This window comes from Phodopus roborovskii, unplaced genomic scaffold, assembly GCF_943737965.1.
Source record: "Phodopus roborovskii unplaced genomic scaffold, PHOROB, whole genome shotgun sequence".
Classification (NCBI taxonomy): Eukaryota; Metazoa; Chordata; class Mammalia; order Rodentia; family Cricetidae; genus Phodopus; species Phodopus roborovskii.
The window spans coordinates 1,447,164-1,468,658 of NW_026126575.1; the positions used below are offsets into that span (position 1 = coordinate 1,447,164).

Below are 21,495 nucleotides of genomic sequence, written 5' to 3' on the forward strand. Positions count from 1 at the left end.
CATGTACTGCATGAAGACTGTCCTGTGTTCTCTATAAGGTTTACATGGGAAATTACAAAGCCACATAGTTCAGGTGATAATTTATTATATATGAAGTTTGAGTTCAACTTTCTTTTATTAAGGAGGTATTGATGTTATGTTCCATAGTATGGCTAGATATGTTTCCAAAAATAAAAAGAAAGCTGTAAAGTGACAAGGACTTGAACAAGTTATATAAGGTATGTAGGTCAGAGTTCAATATGCTGATGTCAGACCTTGGCTTAAATGGATGGTTACTGGTCTATTCTATGTATTAATTACAAGAATTGGTTTGAAGAACAAATATGTATATATCTAATCAAAGTTTAAGTGCTGGGCTTTTGCACAAGCTTTATCTACTATCACACAGTTGTTACAATAACCTTCTGGTTATTCAATAACCACATTCAGAGGCATGAGGGATGAAAAGGCACCTTGCCCTCCAAAGTCAATTAGATTTTGGGGGACTGTAGGGCATCTCTCACATGTTAACTGTGGGGAGTCTTTTGTTCAGGGCCATGGTGAGCTCTATACCCAGTGTGCAGTCTACAAAGCAGAGGGTCAGTACAGAGGAAAAATAGGCTCCATGTTTCCAAGCAAAGCCCAGGTCAAGCAAGGCCTTTGACTTATATATGGAAAATGCGGTACAGGGGTCTAGAGGAGCCAAAGGCTCTCAAGTCTGGGACCCCTGGGGACCAGATCTTCAAACAAAAAACAATTATGGACACATCTATGGTCTCAAACACCCAGCAGGAAAGTCCAAACCAATAGGCATTGGTTTTCAACCTGTGGGTCACAACCATTGGAAAACACTTATGTCTGATGGTCTTAGATACTGAATAAGTAGCAAAATCACAGTTATTGAAGTGGTTTTTAAAATAAATTTATGGTGGGGGGGGTTCCTAAGACCTTTGGGAATGTGTTTTCTGGTGTTTGAGACCCATAGGTTGAGAACTGCTGGTTCCAGGGCATCAATTCTCTGATGTTTACACTGTTTCTAACATTTTTTTTTTTTTTTTTTTTTTTTTACGAGAAAAACGCTGTCATGATGGGGCACTGTGCCTGTGCCTGAAGCCCTCCATTCAACACTGCAGCACCCACCTACAGCCAAAAGCGGCAGGTCAAACAAACAAAAACCCTTGGGAAATGAGATGATAAATTTCTTCACTTTCTGCCTCTCTAGAAGCTGCCTGGGAGGGACCTTGAAGTGAGTCTGTTGATTCCAACAGCCCTGAAATGCCTGGAAGCAGATCCTGGGCTTACCACTCAGGGCCAGCCATGCATGTGGGACTTTCATGGGCATGGCTACCCTACAAGTGCAGGGATGATGAAGTGTACGGATGCCAGCCTCTCCAGTGATTCCGATCTACATACCGCACTGAAGGTAGGGCCTGCTGCCAGAGGTGCTTTATGGACCAAGATGCCCAAACCTTTCTGCCTCCATTTCCCAGGTTTTGGAATTAGAGGTGTATGTTATTCTGCCAAGCTATTTTAATTTATGAATTTTAAGTTTTTGAGCAAGTGTTTCATTTTAGTCCTGACTGGCTTTGAACTGGGGACAATCTTCTAGGCTCAGCTTCCCTGAGGCTGTGATAAGGTCGTGTCTCACCATACTTAGCTTCAGCCACATCTTGTTTCTACTGAGCAAATCTTTTTTTTTTTTAATTAATTAATTTATTATGTATGCAGTGTCTGGGAGGTGGTTGTGAGCCACCATGTGGTTGCTGGGAATTGGACTCAGGACCTCTGCAAGAGCAACCAGAGATGTGTAGCTCAGTTAGTAGTATTCATTCAGCATTAATGAAGCCTCAGGTTCAATTCTTGACACTGCATGGACCAAGTATAGTGGCTTCCACCTGTCATCCAGCAGTAAGGAGGTGCATAGGCAGTCAGAGCATAATTTCAGGCCATCCTTAGTTACACAGTGAGTATGATGAGTATGAGGCCAGCCTGGGACATGAGATCCTGTCTCAAAACAGAAAACCTTTGATCTCTGATGATTTTATAAATGTGGTACTTTTTCTTGGCTTGTTTACAGGTGTTATAATTCAAGCAGCATATGAGAGAAAGATGGCATGCCATAGGTTTCAAGCAGAGGGTTTTTTATTAGGGGAAGGGATCATAAAAAGGGGGAAGGGAAGGGGGGATGACTAGCCTCCAGAGATAGGAGCAGGAGAGAGGAGAAAGAAAAGGGGAAGAAGGATGGGAGGTGGGCAGGGTCCTTTTAAAAGGGAACATAGTGAATATGTACAGGTGGTGCTCTTAATGGCTGCAGCTGAGGGCGTATCCTGTCAGGACCCCAAGGACAGGCCAGTACAGATGCCTGAATTCTAATATTAGGATTGTTCCTTGCTGACTCAATCAGCTCTAACAGTTTTCTGCATGAGTATGCTACTGTGGAAGACATGATGGTGTTTTCCTTTTCAATATGGATGCCTTTTCTCTGCTTTGTTGATTGTGGCAAAGTAGTATCCCATCTTGTTCAGGGTCTGTGCTAGAGCACTCAGTCTTTGAGCAATATGATTCCAGCTCTGCCTGTGCAGCCTGGCAATGCTGAGAAGCTTCCTATTACCACACACATTTTCAGCTTTTGTTATCGTGGTGATCTAAAAGAGAAACAGTTGCTGTAAGTGAACCCTACAAAGTGAACAAACTCCAGGTGGTGTGGTGCTCAGTCAGTGGTGTGGCATGTGTTTGCCCTAGCAACAAGAACATTCTGAATCCTGTAAACTAAGGCAGTTCAGTTCTGGGGAGCAGGTCAGTACAACCTCAGTGGACACACTAAGAATCACTACTATTTAAAATGGACACAAGGGGGCAGTCTTTCAGGCTTAGCACAGGGTTTATGTATGCTAGGTGACAGGTTCCTGTCACCAGAAGAGAAAATCTGTGAAAAGTGACAACTGTGATTTGGTGCCAGTCATTCAATCCATCTGTCTGATACGGAGACACAGACACACAGTCCCGTCCCCCCCCCCCCCCACAGTCAGACTACAGTTGTATCTGAAAGCAATAAAGCATTTTGGTGCTGCTGTTCATAGGGAACATGCTTTCCATTCCATGTCCCACCTTTCCCAAAACTGTGGTTAAGAAAAAGATCCATCCACACGGGGGCAGATATTCTAGGGTTAGGCATGAAGGCACATCTGCCTCTAAGTACCAAGAGGTTCCAAAGAACACAGAGAATGTCCCCACACAAAGTCTGTAAGCCCAAAAAAAAAAAAAAAAAAAAAAAAAAAAGACAGGGCAGCTGTTTTTGTTCCTGTTAAATTTTATTGGCATCATGTTCATGTCTTTACAGAAGAACTCGGCCTACACCCTAGAATGTAGACTTCTGGAGGGGGGTGTGCTCCGGGAAGCAAGCCATGATGCAGGGCAGGATCTCGGAAGGGGACAGAACTGCCAGGGCTCAACCCAAGAGACAGGTGGGTTAGTGCTGAGCCACACTTGGGTGGAGTGGGGAAAGGAGGAGGGGTCTGCTAACCTATAGGTACCACAACCCTGAAAGGAGCGCCTTCTAGAACAAAGGTAGAGTCACTAGGACAGGTCTGGTGGGTTCTCCTTTTCTTCTTAGAGTAGGATATTGATCTAAAGGGCATAGTACGTGTTGAACGGAAGGGGGGAAAAACAGAAAAGGGAAAAATGCAAATTTAATTTCTGAAATAACAGCAATTTATCCATTGTACATACTACTGTATTATGCAAATCAACCTTTTGGAAAATTTAGACACAGAAGGGAACTGTCTAGTTCGGTTTTCCCTCTGGAGAGCTGAAAAGCTTTTTGGCTCGTAAGTCTTTGATAAAAGGCGTACATAATTCTACTGTACAGAATACTGCCGCTAGCTGGACTTCCAAATTTGAGTCTCTAACACTCTTGTAATCCAGGCAGGGTTCAACCCTCCACCTTGCACACCTGCATTAGAGGACTTAAACACACAATCCAGGAATTCCTTACACTAATTTATACATTTTAATTGGTTGCATATATTAACATGTACTATAAGATTCTTTTCTAAGAAGCATTACATAATAAATGGATACTGTAAAAAGATCTGATTAGTTAAAAGTAACAAGCATTAACAGATACATACAAAACAGCCTGTTCAGAATGGAGCGGGGGCACCAGCCTTCCCACAGGACCTTCAAGGAGGGGTAGGGATAAAAGACCACAAGACCGTTAAAAAAAAAAAAAAAAAATCAGATAATTAGACACAGATGAACTGTGAACAGTTCTCTCACTCTCCAGTGGACAAAAAGAGTAAGCGTTCCATGCCCACTGCACCCCAGAGCACCCAGGGTCTTTGCCATATGCCATACACAGAGCTCATGATGGCTAATTGCCCCAAGAGCCTGTCAGGCACAGGCTAGAGTTTGCTTGCTGTGTGTCTGTGTGTGTGTGTATGTGCGTGTGCATGTGTGTGTGTGTGTGTGTGTGCGCGCGCGCGCATGTGTTTGTACATGTATGCACATATGGTGGATAACTGTGTTTGGTGGAGTTTCTTTTGGCAGCTGGATGTGAGAGATCACGTTCTGTTCTGTTTAGAGGAGGAAGGACGCATATTGAAGGCCTACGTGTGTTCTTGGTCTGTGAAGGACTCTGCTCTGTGCTCACTGCCCCTTCAACAACTGCAGCTCTCTGCAGAGGTCTTGACCCGGTCATTCTTGTCCAGTTTGATGGGTTCAGGGAATTCATTGTACAGCTCCACTTCTGTTTCCTGGAGGGGGCAGGGGGAGAGAGAGAGAAGTTGATGATATGGTACATAGGAACATTCCAGTCTTCAGCTTGGCTTAGGGACAGATGTGTCCTATGTGTGCACACAGAGGTGGCAGACTAAGGAAGTTTGGTCAACAGGAGCTACCCACACCAGCAGCCAAGAAAGCTCACTGATGTTCTGAGCACATGTAACACACCTGCTGGGCTCACAGTACTGCCAGTTGTTAACTGTCAGCTAGGGCCCTGCTCCTCACAGCTCCATGGTAACAGGATGCTCCCCATGCCACCATCCCACTGAATTTTCTGGACTATTGTCCAGGAGCTAGTCTCTCTTCTTCCCAAGGCTTGTTTCCCACATACTGTGGCCTGTGGGTGCTGTCATCACCTGTGCCGCCTGAGCAGCTATGGTGGGCTTCAGTCACTTCTTGGACTAACACTTGAACTGAGTGCCCACACACCAAGCCTTGGGGCTCACCCCTCAGCACTGTACCCAAGAGGGAAAGTTTCCTAAACAGTAATTTTATTTTATTCACAATAGCTACTAAAATATGAAGTAGCGGTGAATACATAAATACTGAATACAGTAGGAGCTTTACTAGGGTCCAGCATACCAAGTGTGTACAGTGGTCTTAGTGTACTGAAAAACTGGACCACCATCACATCAGTTCCGAACACTCATCACCCCAAAAGAAACCCTGTACTGCTTAGCAGCCATCCTTTTCCCTCCAAATGTAGGAGTGGAAGCCAGGGCTTCACATACACTAACTAAGCAGGCTCTGCCAATGAGCCTTTCATCCTAGATCTGTCTCCTTTCTATTCCTATCTGCTTTTTTCTAGTCCCTTCTCACAGGGCCTTACTCTATAGATCAGCCTGGCCCTGGATTTGTGGGTAATCTTCCTGCTTCTGAGGATGACAAGTGAGCATACCAATACCCGCTTAGAAAAGTTCCCTTTTAATGGATGTCTAAGACAAAAGGGTCTTACTGAGAACAGCTTCATTTTAGCCTCTGTGAGAGTCTTGCGTCTGTGGCTGAATGGCATCCATTTGTAGTAGAAGAAACCACTCTTTGTTTAGACACTCATCAGTTGGTGAACATTTGTGTTGTTTTGACGTTATTGTAAGTAACAATAAATTTATACTCCTGTCATTACTAATATGTACTTTAACACAAAAAGCAGACAGCCCAAAGTTTGTATGTAGAAGCCCTAACTTCCAGTGTGCCTGTGCCCTAAGTGTACAGATTAGACAAGGTTATCTATGGTGTCTGTCTGACCTCATAGAACTTTCACATTTCTTTTTCAGATGGGTCTCCTCATGTGTATCCCATGCTGGCCTTGAACTCACTATGTATCAAAACTCCTAAATCCTCCTGCCTCTATCCAGTGCTGGGATTACAAGGCATGTAATACCATGCAGGTTTATGTCATACTAAAGCTGGATCCCAGGGTCTTATGGATGCCAGGAGAGCACTCCATACTCACAGAGCTCAAGCTCCAGAGCTTACTATATATATTATGTTGTTACTAAGACACCCCGCAGGGCTTATCACACTTGCTCCCTGAGCAAAGCAGCCTTGTTTGGACACAGCAAGAAGACAGCCATCTGCATGACAAGAGAGTCTCCTCTCACCTTGTTCCCAGACTGTAAAGCTGTGACAAAATAAAATGTCATATGTATAAGCTGCCTTCTCTATAGTATTTTGTTATGGCCCACCCAAGTAGATATTACAATTCCAACAAAAATCTCAACAGGCTTTCTCTTGGCTGGGAGCTAGCTACAGATAGGCAGAACTATACACTAAAGATACTGAAATAAAGATGGTCCAGGTAAAACAATGGTTCTGAACTTGTAGGTTGGGATTTGGGGGTCACATATTCATGAAGCAGCAATGAAATACTTTTATGGTTGGGGGGATGTCACCACAACACGAGGAACTGTATTAAAGGGTTGTAGCATTAGCAAGGTTGAGAACCCCTGAGGTAAAGGAACCCAGACATGGCCAAGAGTCTAGGAATTCTAGAAAAACACAAGTGCTTTAACAACTGGTCACACTTCAGGGGGACAACAGCTACTTCTCAGCACTCACTCCACTGGAAATGTGGGTTCTCAGAAGGGAAAAGGGACCTAGGCTGAGTTACATCCAGACCTTTAAAATGTATCTGACAGAAAGATGACATTTTCTTGTTAGACACAGGGTCTTCTACACCCCAGGGTGACCTCAAATTTGCTTTGTTGCTGAAGATGGCCTTAAACTCCTGATCCTCTGCCTCCACTACCCAAATGTCGGGATGATAGCATGTTCTACCACATCTGGTCTCTTTTTTTCTGTGCAGCCCGGGCTGACCTGAACCTTGCATTGCCACCCTCCTCTCTTCTTACCTCAGCTCCCTAAGTGCTGAAATGTCAAGCAGGCACACACCAGCTAAGATGGCCTTTTCCCCTAGGGTCAAAGGCTTCAAAAGCAAAGAGTTGGGGAGGGGAATAAAGGAAGTTGGAAATAGGTGGAGGTAATATCTACTTACCAAGAGTTCATAAGGTCACCCTTGGCACACACTCCTGAGGACTACCTCTGAAAGGACCACGGGTTGGTATAAGGACTCTGGAGAGTCAGAGAATTAAAAAGCCCCATACTAAATTTATCCTGATCTGGAGACCTACCTCCTCTCTTTCCAGGAAAGAGATGAAATATTAAAAAGTACAACAAACCTCATGAAAATGAGCAAAGGGTCAGCCAAGACTCTGTTCTGGCCATTCAAAGAGAAGACCACATTTGTGGGATATTCTGATAGCACCCTGACACTCCTGAAACTGTCCAATCAAGTTATACTTTGAATCAGGAGGCAGAGCCAGTGACTTGCTGACCAGAATTGGCCACAGAGAAGCCAGCAATTTGGACACAGAAGATACATAGGAAGGAAAGGGCAAGGACTAGAGTTTGAGCTCTCATTTCTGGGATGAGGGAAAAGAAGTGTTTCTTGAGTTGTATGAAGCCAAAAAGAAAGGTATGCTAGCTGTGACTCAACTTCTCTGAGCTAGCAGGTTTTCACCCCAGCTGCTGACCTCTGAGTCCTACTGATAAATAGAAGAATAGAGACTCAATTTAAAACTACTGGAGGGGCACTGACTGAGGGGCTGGAGGGTGGCAGATAATGATGAAAATGGCAACAGGTACATGTGCAGCTGCTAAGCTGACATCAGACCACAAGGAGAGCTTCAAAGGGACAGTGCTATGAACATGGCAACTGACAGGCAGCACTGGGGAGCAGTCCTGGGTGAGCCACCCAGCCTCATCCTAACAGCCACTCAGTCTAGCAGAGCCTCTAGGGGTCATCTCACAGAAAGAACAGGGTGAAGAAAACACAACAGAAATGGGAGACACTTCCCTGTGTTTGGATTCACACATGGATACATACATGCTAAGAAAAATCCAGGTGGGAGGGTGGATTGGGGTAGTGGTAGAGGACATCAGAAGAAAGCATATTTCTTTAGGGGGAGGGGGCTTTCTTGGCATCTGGATGGACTGTCCTGCCTGGGTAGGCCCACCACTGTCATGAAGCCAGAACTCTGGAACAATTCATTCCAAGTTTCTGCCACCCACACAGCTAGTAGTTCTGTCCTGCTGAGAACCAGTGCATTATCAACCCAGCTTCCTAAAGATGGGGGAACCTGCCTTGACATTCAAGCTACCATCTACCTCACGTGTCCCTGCAGACCCGCAGTTTTCTATATTGTGCATGATGATGCCTCATGGCCTGCTTTAATTTTCCATGGTCCTCAAAAATGGCGGTAGCCCAAGTCCACACCTTTTAAAGACTTCCCCCCATACTATAACAAGCCCCAGAATCTTGCATATACTAGGTAAACCTCTATATTGGCTACACTCCCAGCACTACTACGTTGCCCTAGCTGGCCTTGAATTTGCCATTTTGCCTCAGCTTCCTGCAAGAGTAGGAATTACAGGCCTAGCCTCTATTTTGCCATGGCACATGGTATCTTTTCATAGAGGAGGGTAGCTGAAAGCTCTTGAGTTCCCTGACCTTATTTTCTTGTATTTCTTAACTTGTGTATGTATGTACATAACTACTCTCAGGACAGGGGACTACAACCACCCTTCAGAGCTGGCCTTGTGTCTTGAGGTGAAGGCAGAAACTCAGACATGAATGATGGATGGCAGCTGGGATCCCATTCAAGTTCATCTCATTAACTAGAGGTATTGCTTGGCAAGAGGTCCCAGGTGGCTTGATCTCCTAAAAGCCCAAGAGCAAATAAGCCCACATCTCCTTCACCAGGGTGTCTGTTTTGTTCCCCCAAGGTCTTACTATGTCTGGAACTAGACTGCCCTTGAAGGTTCTGTATCTTAGGTAAGTGTTCTATCACTGAGCCATGCCCCAGCTCTGTCCTATGCTTTTTAGATGACTAACAAAGCCGTGGATCTCCTAAGGACTAAGGCAGAATATGTTATGGCCTACCCATCCAGAGAAGCACCCTAAGTTTTCCCAGCTGCAGCTTGGGAAGAAAGGCATCTAGGAAAGAACACAGGACATCACCAGAGGGTGCCCTGCAGCTGGAGAGCCCTGTACCCACCTGTTTAAGGGCATTCCGAGCAATTGTCTGGAAGGCCTGCTCCACATTGATGGCTTCCTTGGCACTGGTCTCAAAGTAGGGAATGTTGTTTTTGCTGTAGCACCAAGCCTGTGCCCTCTTTGTGGCCACCTACAGGAGAGAGGACATTACTGATGTGAACAGTGGACAATGACTCAGTTCTCTCCAGGACAGGTATACAGGTGAGAACAGATCTGGGAATGAGGATGAGTGTGGCTTATAGACCCGAAGGGCAGGACACTCTGCTACCCATGTGAGGGATCCAAACTTGAGCTATTTCTGTCCATAGACAGACCTTATGGCCTTCAGCAGTGTGCCACAGGCCAAGAGCCAATCCCAGGGGGGTAGACAGTGAGCCCACACCAACCTCTGGAATAAACCCTTTAACTTGCTCATCTTGGGCCACCTGAAGAAATGGCAAGTGACACAGATTTTGCAGCGCTCACCCCTTAGCTCTTTCCCGTGCCTCAGCCAAGAAACAGACAAAATTTGGAAAGGGAAAGAGATAGAAATAAGCTAAGCTAAAATTAACAAAACCATGTTCCAACAGGAATGCTGTGTAGAATCACAGCATTCTTCCATCCTCGAGTGAGAAAACTAACTCCTTTAAGGTAGAGAGAGGGATCCAAGGCTCTGAGGACAGACAGCCCTGCATCAAAGCAGGCTGGGGTCAGCCGGGTGACAAGCACTCCCACTAGCACTTCCTAAATTATTCTGAGCCTGGAAAGAACCCTCCAAACTCCAAGGCACCAGAGGAGGACGGGCCTGTGATGGTAACTGCCATGCTAGCACTTACTTGTCTGTTTTCAAGGTCAATCTTGTTTCCCAACACAACAAAAGGAAAGTTCTCAGGATCCCGAGGGCTGGCCTGGATAAGAAACTCATCTCTCCAGCTGTCGAGGGTTTTGAATGTGTTAGGGGCAGTCACATCAAACACTAGAACACAGCAATCTGCACCTCTGTAGAAGGCCACACCAAGAGACTGGAACCGCTCTTGACCAGCTGTGTCCCAGATCTGCAAGAAGCAAAACACCTGGTCTTCAGGAGGTGCTGGGCAGAGGGGGGAGGGGTGGGGTGGGGTGGGGCAGAGAGGGAGACAGAGACAGAGAGTGTATGCACACATGTATAGGAACAGCCTCAAGACTTGTGTATTCTGGGGACTTTCTAAGGGCTTGATTGTTGTGCTTTATTTATTTGAGTGTTCTATGTAGCCACTCAGGCCTTGAACTTGCAATCCTTCTGCCTCAGCTTCCTTGGTATACATTATCACAAGCTTTTCTAGGGGTAGTAGAAATAAAACATTACTAAGATGAGTATTTACATCAATGGATTTTTAACAATATCATTTCTTTAATCAAAGCGTGGTATTTGTTCTTAATTAAAAACCCTTACAAAAAGATCTGGAGAGAAAAGAACAAGAGAGTAGAAGCCAGCAACAGTTCCCACTGATTCAGCATAGACACAACATAGATAATGGCCATGTTCAATTTAGGTGCAAATGATATAATGAATTGAAAAAGGAGGAGGAGAGATCTCAAGCTGAAAACTGCAGCATTATTCTTGGCAAGTTTCTAAATCTACCTTAGCTTCAAACTTACAAAAGTACATTTCACATTTGTCAATTAGTAAGAACAAATACAACCCTATGTCAAACGGTTCTTTTAAATTGTCTAACTGAATTTTTTGGAAGGCAGTGGTGGGAACAGAACACAGGGCATTGCAAACTCTAAGCAAGCTCTACTGCTCATCCATATAGATTCCCAAATGAATTCTCTTTCATATCCAAAATTATACCCATATATTTTACCTATCTAATGCTTTGATATAATTTTTTTGGGGTACTACAGAAGGAATCTGGAAATGGAACACATGGTCCCATGAGTGCTAAGTACACATTCTACCACCTTATAACTATTAATATTGCCACTGTACTTATTTTACAATTTATTTTTTTTAAGAGTAAACCTATGGCTGGAGAGATGGCTCAGCAGTTAAAAGCACTTCACGAATACCTGGGTTTGATTGCCAGCACCTATGTGTGAACTTATAACTATCTGTAATTCCAACTCCAGGATATATGATGCTTTCTTGTGGCTCCTGTGGACTCCAGGCAGGAATGTGGTACAGAGACATACATACACATAAAACTTTCTCCTTACTCCCCAGAAATAAAATGATTCTGGAAGAAACATCTTACAAATTGACCTTTCTCATATTCAAAATTAACAGGTAAAATAGTACCCACTACCTTATTAAAGTGTACTCTACTCCCTGGCCAACCATCCTTAGATGCAGGGTTGCAATGAATACTCTTAATACTTCTCTATTCCTGTCCAGAGACACGTTCTAAGTCACAGAGCAGTTACAGAAACCACTTGGCTGGTAGGTATGCAGGTGTGCACATCGCAGAAGAGAGCACAGCACTCGCCTGCCTCTACCTTGACATTACTCTAATTCCCTGAAACCGGCCACCAGGCCATTGCATTTCCTCCGTGACTGGCAATTGTTGTACTCTGCCCAACAGTATCGAAATTCTAAATGGTAAAACGCAGCCACCACTACTCTTCCACTGGACATGACAATGCATAGCTCCAGTCCTGGTTTCCTTTTAGTGGGACCCAAATAACAGCAGGCCACTACTTTAGAAGGCATTTATGGACTTCCCTCCTCATCATTATTTCTAGACATAATCTAATAACTGCTTACATAGGATTAGGTCTAATAGGTAATTTGGAGATTATTTAAAGTCAGTTATACGGGGCAGTATCCTAACATTGTTTATTATCTAATAAAGCTTGCCTGGAGATCAGAAAATTTGGAGATTATTTAAAGTTATACGGGACAGTATCCTAACATTGTTTATTATCTAATAAGGCTTGCATGGAGATCAGAATGCAAAGATAAAGTTAGTCATAATCAAGAGATTGTGAGAGTTCAAGGCCATCCTGGGCTATGAGAGTGAAATCAGTCTAAAAGAGAAACAGAGCTCAGGCCTTTATTCCCAGCACTAGAGAGAATATAAGGAGCTCAGTGTAGTCTCAGGAGCAGTCTGAGACTTGGTTAGAGGCAGTACAGACTGGAGATGCAATCTGAGGTTTGGTGGATCATCCCTTTGGTCTGAGCATTGGTAGGGGTGAGAGCTCTCTGGTGGCTTGGCCACTTTGCTTCTCTGGGTTTTTATTATTATTCATGCTACAGTATCCTTACATTCTTTGTAGACATGACAAATCAAAAATAAAATTATAAAATTTATTTCTAATTAAAATTTTCATTTTTTTAATTCTATGTTTTGCCTGCATGTATATCTATATACCTGGTGTTCAAAGAGACCAGAAAAGAGTATCTGATTCCCCAGGACTAGAGTTACAGGTGGTTGTGAATACCACAGTGCACGTGAGGATTCAAGCCTGGGTCCTCTGGAAAAGAGCCAATTCTCTTACATATCACCATCTCACTAGCCCTCATTGACGTTGAAGTTACTCTGTAGACTTCTGATCCTTCTGCCTACAGCTCCCAAGTGCTGGGATTACAGGCAAGCACCACCTCACTCAGTTTTATGTTGTGCTAGGGACTGAATCCAGGATTATATGCATGCCGTGCAATGTTAGGGAATATTATTTTAAGATGTGTTACATTTGTTTATGCCTTGGAGCATGTGTTGCATTCTTTTATGCTGCATTTGTTTAACTCTGAAGCTGTGTTACTTTGCTTATCCAAAACACCTGATTAGTTTAATTAAGAGATGAATGGCCAATAATAAGCCAGGGTGGCAGGGAGAGAGAACAGACAGAAGATTAGAGGAAGATCAAGGAATCAAGAGAAGGGGAGAAAAAAGGTGCCAGACATGGAGTGAAAGCAGGAATACAGAAGAAAAGGAAAAGCCCAGAGGCAAAAGGTAGGTGGGATGATTTAAAGTTAAGAAAAGCTGCAAGAAACAAGCCAAGCTAAGGCCAAGTCTTCATAACTAAGAATAGGCCTCCCTGTGTGATTTACTTAGCAGCTGGGTGGCAGGCCCCCAAAAGAGCAAAAAGTAAAAACAACCATCAACAACCTGACCACCTCAACTCCATAAACCTGAAGGTTTGGACATAATATAAATATAAAAGTTGTATCTGGATGAGGAAGTGTCTTGGATCAGTTCTGAGTAGACACCAAGGGAAGCCAGCTACCAATGCTTACTTGGCCCCACAGTGCTGGGGAGAACCCAGGGCCTTATGCATCATCATAGCAAGCATTTTATCTTGGAATTACTCTAGCTCTATGGTTTCTTCTATCCTCATCAATGTTTTTGGGGGGAGCTCGTGGAGGCCAGAGGAGAAAGAACCTGTGCTTTCTGTAACAAGAGTTCTAAATCTGAAAACAACCTACTTGAGCCTTTGGACAATAGCCCACTGCTGCTGTTGCTGTGGTGCTATGGAAGATTAGTTGGCAACCTCATGCTCCTTCCTTGGCTTCCATGGCCACACATTTCTTGGCTCCTCTTTGGTCTTTTGAGAGTGGTATGATTGTGTCATTCATGTACATTTTTAATTTATCCTTCCTGGGAAGTTGATATTTCTGGATCTCTGAATTGGTGCAATGTCAGCTCTGGGAAATTCTTGGCAAATTTCATCTTTAATCTCTAAAACAGATTAAAGGTGGTTTGTGCTGGAAATACATATAGCTCAACAGGAGAGTGCTTGCTGGGCATGTGTAAAGCCCTGCAACAAAATAAAATCAGCAGGTTGCTGTGCCTTCACAGAGCCAGTTTCCTTTGTTGCAGATGCTTTCTGCTATGCCCAATCTACTACTAACTGAAATTTCCAAAGTTCTTCAAGTTCTAAGCCTTTTTCTCCTCAAATCTATATTGCCTATTTGTGTGCTTTTCTGCAGATGTAAGAGTATTTTTCTTTTAAATTAAAATCAGTGTACAGGACTGTAGTCAGAGCTCTGTGGTCAAACACCTTCTTTTTCAGGTAGGAGGCTCTAAAGGCTTAGTCCCTACCACTGCCCAGCCCCAAAGAGGGGAGTTCTAACATGTTAACCAGGTGTGATACTTCATGCCTACACTCCTGGTGCTTGGGAAGCAAAGGAAAAAGACTTCCAGGAGTTTGAGTGTAGCCTGGGCTATCTGTAAAATGAATCAATTGTCCTGGATGTCCCTGAACTAGCTGGGATTGTAGGCCTGTGAAACGAGATCCAGCTCCTTTTTAAATATAAAATGAACCCTCTAAGACTAAGGAGATCACCATTGGTGTTCCCCTCCCCCTTCCCCCTGTGATGCTTTCTTTCCTTAGTTATCTTTTACTCCAAGCTGAGAAATATATGGAGCTTACTCCAGACTCTGCCCCATCACTCAGAAGCTCTTGTCTCATTCTCCCCCCTCCCCCTGCCCTATGGGTCTCCAATTGTGGCCCCTTTGATGGGATGTATTGCAGCAGTGAGCATGGCTGGGATCTCAGTTCTCAACCTTGTGACCCACAGGACCGTGGTGCAGCTCCTGCATTGTAACTAGCACCCATTCCCTCCTGCCTCTGCTGCTGTGGAGAGTACCAGCCTCACTGCTCTTTCTGCAGGTCACCCGTTTTCTGAGAGCTCTTGGGCTGCTATTTGGTTTCCTGTAGTCTTGGGTTCCTTTTGTTTGTTTTCCCAAGACAGGATCTCACTAAGTAGCTCTGCATGTTTGTCACTCATAGAGATCCTCCTGCCTCTGCCTCCAGTGCTGGGATGAAAGGCACACACCACCATGCCTAGCCAGTCATGGGTTCTTTTTGAAACCTTGCCCAAACTCTGCAGTTTACTGTGCTTCTACAGCTTAACAGTGTCTTTCATCTATTTTGATGTTGTTTTTTCACTTTTAGAATTCTAAATTTTCCATATCCTCATTTTTTCATAGCAGTTTTTAAATTTCTGGTTTCTATTCCCATTTTTTAAAAAATGACAGTCATTGTGAAGATTTTTTTGTGGCTTATGATTTCCTCATGTGGCCAGGAGCATATCTTCTCACTCCAGTTTTTTTGTTTATCTGTTTGTTTTAGAGATAGCGTTCTTTTGTGTAACAGCCCTCGTTCTTCTGGAATCAGCTCTTGTAGACCAGGCTGGCCTCAAACTCAGAGATCCACCTGCCTCTGCCTCCTGAGTGCTGTGATTAAAGGAGCATGCCACCACCACCACCACCACCAGGCTTTCTCTAATTTTAAGTGTCCCACAAACTAATAACCTTGGTTTTGTCAAGAATGATAGAAGTTTCTGCTAAATCCTTCAAGATAAAGTCTGGTTCTTTGAAGAGCATTTGTCTAGCACTTAACAGAAATCCTAGGTTAAATTTCAAGTTCTCCATTCCCCAAACACACACCAAAAGCAACCACCACACATGTGGACAGGTAGACAAAGGGGCAATGCCTCAAGCTCATGAGTTCCACAAGTACTAGCACACCTTTGGCCTACTTTTACATTATTTCTGAGGCCTGGACATGTAGTGTGGAGTGTCTGCTTCTCAGCCTCACATGAGCAGGAATTTACATCTGCCGTTTTATGGCTGAAACTTAAAAATCATTCCATCTGTTGAGGGATAATTCTTTGGTGCACTGTGAAGATGTCTCTGTTTAACCTCTCCCACCTAAGGCACCTTCCAATTGGTTTAATAAATAGCTGAAAGGTCAATAGCTAGGCAGGAGAGGATAGGCATGACTAGTGGAGAGAGATAGGGACTCTGGGAGGAATCTGAGATGAGGGGGATTCCCCAGAGAGACTTGGAGGAAGTTGGATATACAGTATGGAGAAGTAATGAGCCACATGGTAGAACGTAGATTAATGTAAATGGGTGAATTTTACTTGGGAACAAACGTAATCTAAGGCCAAGCTTTCATAATTAATAAGTCAGCTACCCCCATCTCATGTCAGGAGCCTAAGCGCTGATCACAGTTTCTCTTTCTTCTTTGTTCCTATAATTTGGAAATCTCCTTTTCTCAAATTTGGTTTCTTTAACTTTCACTCAGATATTTTGAAAATCTCCAGATGTGTAAGTGCAGGTGGCCCGGGGAAGGCTGACTTCCAACCTTTGCACTAGGTATGGGGCAGCATCATAGTCCCAGCACTCAGGAGGCAAGAGGCAGGAAGGCCAGACCATCATCTGCTACAGTTTCAGGCCAGCCTGGACTTATATGAGACCCTGTTGTTCCCCAAAGTCCATAAAAGGCTAACAAAGAAAAGAAAGGGGCTGGAGAGATGGCTCAGCAGTTAGGAGCACTGGCTGCTCTTCCAGAGGACCTAGGTATAATTCCCAGCACCTGCATGGCAGCTCAAACCTGTCTCTAATTCCAGAGCATCCAACACACTCACACAGACATATATGTGGGCAAAACATCAATGCACATTTAAAAATACAAAATAAGTAAAATTTTAAAGAAAACTGGGTTATAAATATGAGAACCTGAATTCTGATCCTTATCACCCACATAAAAGCCATACATACAAGGGGAACGTCTATTATAATGCCAGGACTGCAACAGGGAGACTGAAGACAGAGGCGGGAATTCCTATAAGCTCAGAGAAAGCTACTCTGGTACATGTAGTGGGAAAATAAGAACAAAGACCCTAGGTTAAAAACAAGGTAGAAGCTGGATATAATGGTGTACACCTTTAAACCTGTAGTTAGGAAGCAAACACGGGTGAAATTTCTGAGTTCAAGGCTAGCCTGTTCTACATAGCTAGAACTACAAAGTGAGATCCTATCCTGTTGAAGAAAAAAAACAAAAAACAAAAAACAAAAAAAAAAAAAAAAAAAAAAAAAAAGAGCAGTAGAAGACAAAGATCAATACCTGAATTGTTTTCTAACCTGCACACACATGTATCTGCATTCACACACATCAAAAAATTAAAAATATGGGGTGAAAGCCCTCAGCTTTAATGTGAAACTCAAAGATTAATTAATCTCTTGTCTCTTTAGTTTGATGCTACTATACCAACTACCTGAATGGTCATTATGGACTAGAAGAAAAGACAGAAATCTTAGGATTCTTTTTCTAGACATGTTTGTGCATAAGAACATGTACACACTACATACAAAATGTATATGGCCATAACATGAAGATTTTTAAAAAGTGTGTTTCAATGGAACCACTAATACACTTGGGACATGAAGCTAAGCAGACACATGGAAACACTAGTCTGGCAACCTTATAAAAAAGGGTTTATTGCAGTTGGAGAGATAGTTCAGAGGTTAAAAACACTGATTGCTCTTCCAGAGATCCTGAGTTCAATTCCCAGCAACCACATGGTAGCTTACAACCATCTATAATGAGATCTGGTGCCCTCATATATCTAGGCAGAACAGTTTATACATAATAAATCTTTAAAAAAATCAATACCAAAAAAAGGGATTCATGTGTTTGCCTGCACTTGTGCACCAAAATGCATGCCTGGTGCCTGGAGAGCAGCCGAGGGAGTCAGATCCCTTAAAACTACAGTTAATCAGTAGTGCTGGCAAATGAACCTGGGTCCTCTGCAAAGAGCAGCTGGTACTCTTAGTCACTTAGCCCTCCTTTCCAGCCCCAAAGGCTACAAACTGAATAGGTAGTAAACAAACAAATAAAAGCCACCTTAAGATCTGCTGTAAGAAGTTAGGAAACACAAAATGATTTCTGATCTGAAGCATTTATTGGACAAAAATACTAAGAGATAGTCTGCATGGTGGCTCAAGACTTTAATTCCAGCAGAGACAAGTATATCTTTTTGAGTTCACAGACAGCCTAGTGTACAATATGAGTTCCAGGAAAGTCATGGCTACATAGACAGACCCTAAATTTAGGAAAAACCAACAGCAAAAAAAAAAAACACACAACAAATAAACCTAGCTAAATTAAATTTTTAAAAATTCCTAGTTGTCAGGCAATATAAAATTCAAAGTTAGGGTTGGGATTATCTAGCTCAGTGGTGGGAACATGTGTAAATTACACTGATTGGTTTTATTTAATAAAGAAGCTGACTGGCCAATAGCTGGACAGGATAAAGTAGGCAGAAAACTAGACTGAGGACATTGGGAAGAAGGGCGGAGTCAGAGGAGTCACAATGAAGACATGAAGAACAGGAGGTACAAGATGAAAGAGTAAATGCCACATGGCACAATATAGCTTAATATAAATGGGTTAAAGTTGTAAGGGCTAGTTAGTAATAAGCCTGAGCTATCAGCCAAGCAATTATAATTAATATTGAGTCTCCATGATAGTTACTTGGGAACTGGTGGGTTGAAAAAAAAAAAAAAAAAAGTCTGCCTATAACAGGTAGATGTGAAAAATAATTTAGATTCAATTAGCTGGGCCTGCAAGAGGGCTCATCAGGTAAAGTGTTTTTGGTCAGTCCCCAGAACACACATAAAGACAGAAAGTGAACCAGCTCCACAAAGTTGCCCTCTAACACACACACATAAGGAATACATTTTTAAAAAAGATTCAGTAAGCTAACTAGTCAGGATAGCAGTTCTCAGTGGCTTACCTGCATGGTGACAAGTCTGTCATCAACCATCACTTCCTTGGTCAGAAAATCTGCTCCTATTGTGGCTTTGTATTGGTTACTAAACTTCTTATTCACATACTGATTCATGAGCGATGTCTTTCCAACACTGAAATTAGAGAAAACCACAAGTCTAAGTCAAAGAAGGGACTGAAACTAAATTGTGCTATCAATTTAAAAAGCAATCTGTCAAGGCTAGAGTAGCTGAGTTGGTAAAGTGCTTGCCTGACACACAAGGCTGCAGCAATTTAAAAAGCAACACACAGCATTTTATCAAAGCAACCTACCTGTCACAATTGCGAACGGGTGCCTCCCTCTCAGCCAAGGGCAGCACAGAAAATCACTCTATACTAGAAGGTTTGTATTTTCCTGGGATAGTGCAGGGGGAAGCACTGGCAGAATGGGTCAGCAGGTGTGGGTGTTTGAATAAGGCAGGCGCATTGGTGGTGCATGTCTTTAATCCCAGCACTCAGGAGTCAGAGGCAGGCAGATCTCTGTGAGTTCAAGGCCAGCTTGGTCTACAGGGTGAGTTTCAGGACAGGCTCCAGAGAAACCATGTCTGGGGGGGTGGGGGTGGGACTGAATAAGGCAGGCACCCAAAGGCTCATATATTTGAATACTTGGGTCTCTTGTTGGAGGATGTGTCATTGTGGATGGGCTTTAAGGTTTCAAAAGATACCTGTATACTCTGCCTAGTGGCTGTGAATTCAAGCTGCTACCTACTGCTCTAGTTCAGGGCAGCATGCTTACATGCTCCCCACCATGATGGTCATGCACTCACCCTCTGAAATGTAAACCCCAATAAACTCTTTCTTCTGTAAGTTCCCTTTGTCATTATGTCTCATCACAGCAGTAGAAAAGTAACTAAAACATCAAGTAAAGGCACTGCCAAGCCCAGGATCCACGGGGTAAGGGTGGGGGTTTCTTGCAAATTATAGTCTGACCTCCACACATGCACCAGGGCATGTGCAACCCACACACATATACAGTATACAAAGTGAATACCCCCACGCATATGCAAAATAAACAAATGTAATAAAAACAAATACAGGGAGAGGAAGGATTAGCTCAGTGGAAGAGTCCCTTTGTTTCCAGCACAGCAGTACAAAACAAAACACAAAATGGGAAACCATAGTGAAGACATCCATTATATATGAAAGACAGTTTATAAATTTCAGTACAGGCAACTCAGATGGCAGAACCTAGTATTAATTTTTTCCCTTCTAGAAGGCAGGCAAATATATACTCCCAAAAGAAATTTCTATAGTAAGATCACTCTGCCATTGCAAGATGGTCACTGTAATCTCAGGTGTTTAGTGCCTTACTAGTTTGACCAAGTAACACCAGGAAGAAGCCACTGACTTCACCTGACACACAGCAGAAAGCAACAGTGCACAGCCAGAAAAGAATGTTCCTCCAAGCCAGGTGGAACAGCACATGCCTGGAATTCAGGACTGGAAGCTTGGGGCCTGACTGGGCTGCATAGTAAGTTCAAGGGCAATCTGAGATTCCCCCCCTTTGAGGGGGGGGGGTTAAAAAAATAAAGCCTAAGCAAAGCACAACAAAACAGGGCTTGTGAGATGGCTCAGCAGATAAAGGTACAAAGGGTACCTGTTGACAAGCCTGATGACCTAAATTCAATCCCCAGGACCTTTATACACACATGCACACTCAACAATAACAAATAAAATGTAATTTAAAAAAATTCAAAGAATGTTTCTCCCAAGGAATTTTTTCATCAAGAAAACTTACCAACCAAGTGTTTGGTTAGATAAGGGTAGGGTTAAGGCAATGCAAACTTTAGCTCTAAAGACAGAGCTAAAACATTCCTTATCCATGGCTTTCCACAAAGAAATGAAATCATATTCAGAGGACCCAGATGTACACAGTCCAAGGCAGTAGTGCTTGGCTGGGTGAAGCTCAATGGCTGACTACTGACTTCAAGAGTGAGGCCATGGGTTCACTAGAAGAGAGATCTGTAATACAGCAAAGTCCTGAGACTACATCAGTCAAGTCTGGGCAGCACAGATCTAAGGACTGTATTATTTCTGACACAGCACTGGGCAGGAGTACTCCACTCCATTGGTATACAGTTACAGACACAAGGGTTCCTAAAGTAATTCGAATAGGCCAAATGAGAAAAATCCCCACCTTTTAAGGACAGGAAGGAGATTTGGGACATAGGGATATACTTGCTTTTTATATGTTATCATTGTCTTCTTTTTCAGCGACAGGGTCTATGCTGCCCAGGTTGGCTTCAACCTTTCAAGCTTAAGTAACCTTCCCATCTCAGCCTTCCAGATAGCTCGTGTGACAAGCATGTGCCACTGTGTCAACTTACTATTTTTATACACAAACACTCAGTAAAGTAAGACTGTGTTGAGTCACATAAGAAACCATGTCTGAAGCCGGGCATTGGTGGTGCATGCCTTTGATCCCAGGGAGGCAGAGGCAGGTGGATCTCTGTGAGTTTGAGCCCAGCCTGGTCTATAGACCTAGTTCCAGGACAGGCTCCAAAGCAATACAGAGAAACCCTATCTAGAAAAACCAAAATAAAGAAAAGAAAAAAAGAAATAGAAAACTGGGAGGCAGAGGGAGATAAAGTCTCTGTGAGTTTGAGGCCAGCCTAAGTTCCAGGACACCCAAGGCTATAAGATAAGACACTGTTTCA

At 43.4% G+C, this 21,495-nt stretch overlaps 2 protein-coding genes across 2 annotated transcripts in view; one reads left to right on the plus strand and one right to left on the minus strand.

Annotated features, from left to right (window-relative positions):
* Positions 1 to 21,495, plus strand: part of Mgll (monoglyceride lipase) — an 883,522-nt gene that overhangs the window by 68,633 nt on the left and 793,394 nt on the right. The window lies entirely within an intron of this gene.
* Rab7a (RAB7A, member RAS oncogene family) overlaps positions 3,272 to 21,495 on the minus strand; it is a 51,254-nt gene continuing 33,030 nt past the window's right edge. The window contains exons 3-6 of the mRNA XM_051203382.1: positions 18,807 to 18,933; positions 10,132 to 10,350; positions 9,318 to 9,446; positions 3,272 to 4,733 (exon numbers count right to left, since the gene is read on the minus strand). Coding sequence (XP_051059339.1) covers positions 4,638 to 4,733; positions 9,318 to 9,446; positions 10,132 to 10,350; positions 18,807 to 18,933 — 571 coding nt within the window. The 3' untranslated portion in view covers positions 3,272 to 4,637. The remainder of the gene's footprint in view (positions 4,734 to 9,317; positions 9,447 to 10,131; positions 10,351 to 18,806; positions 18,934 to 21,495) is intronic.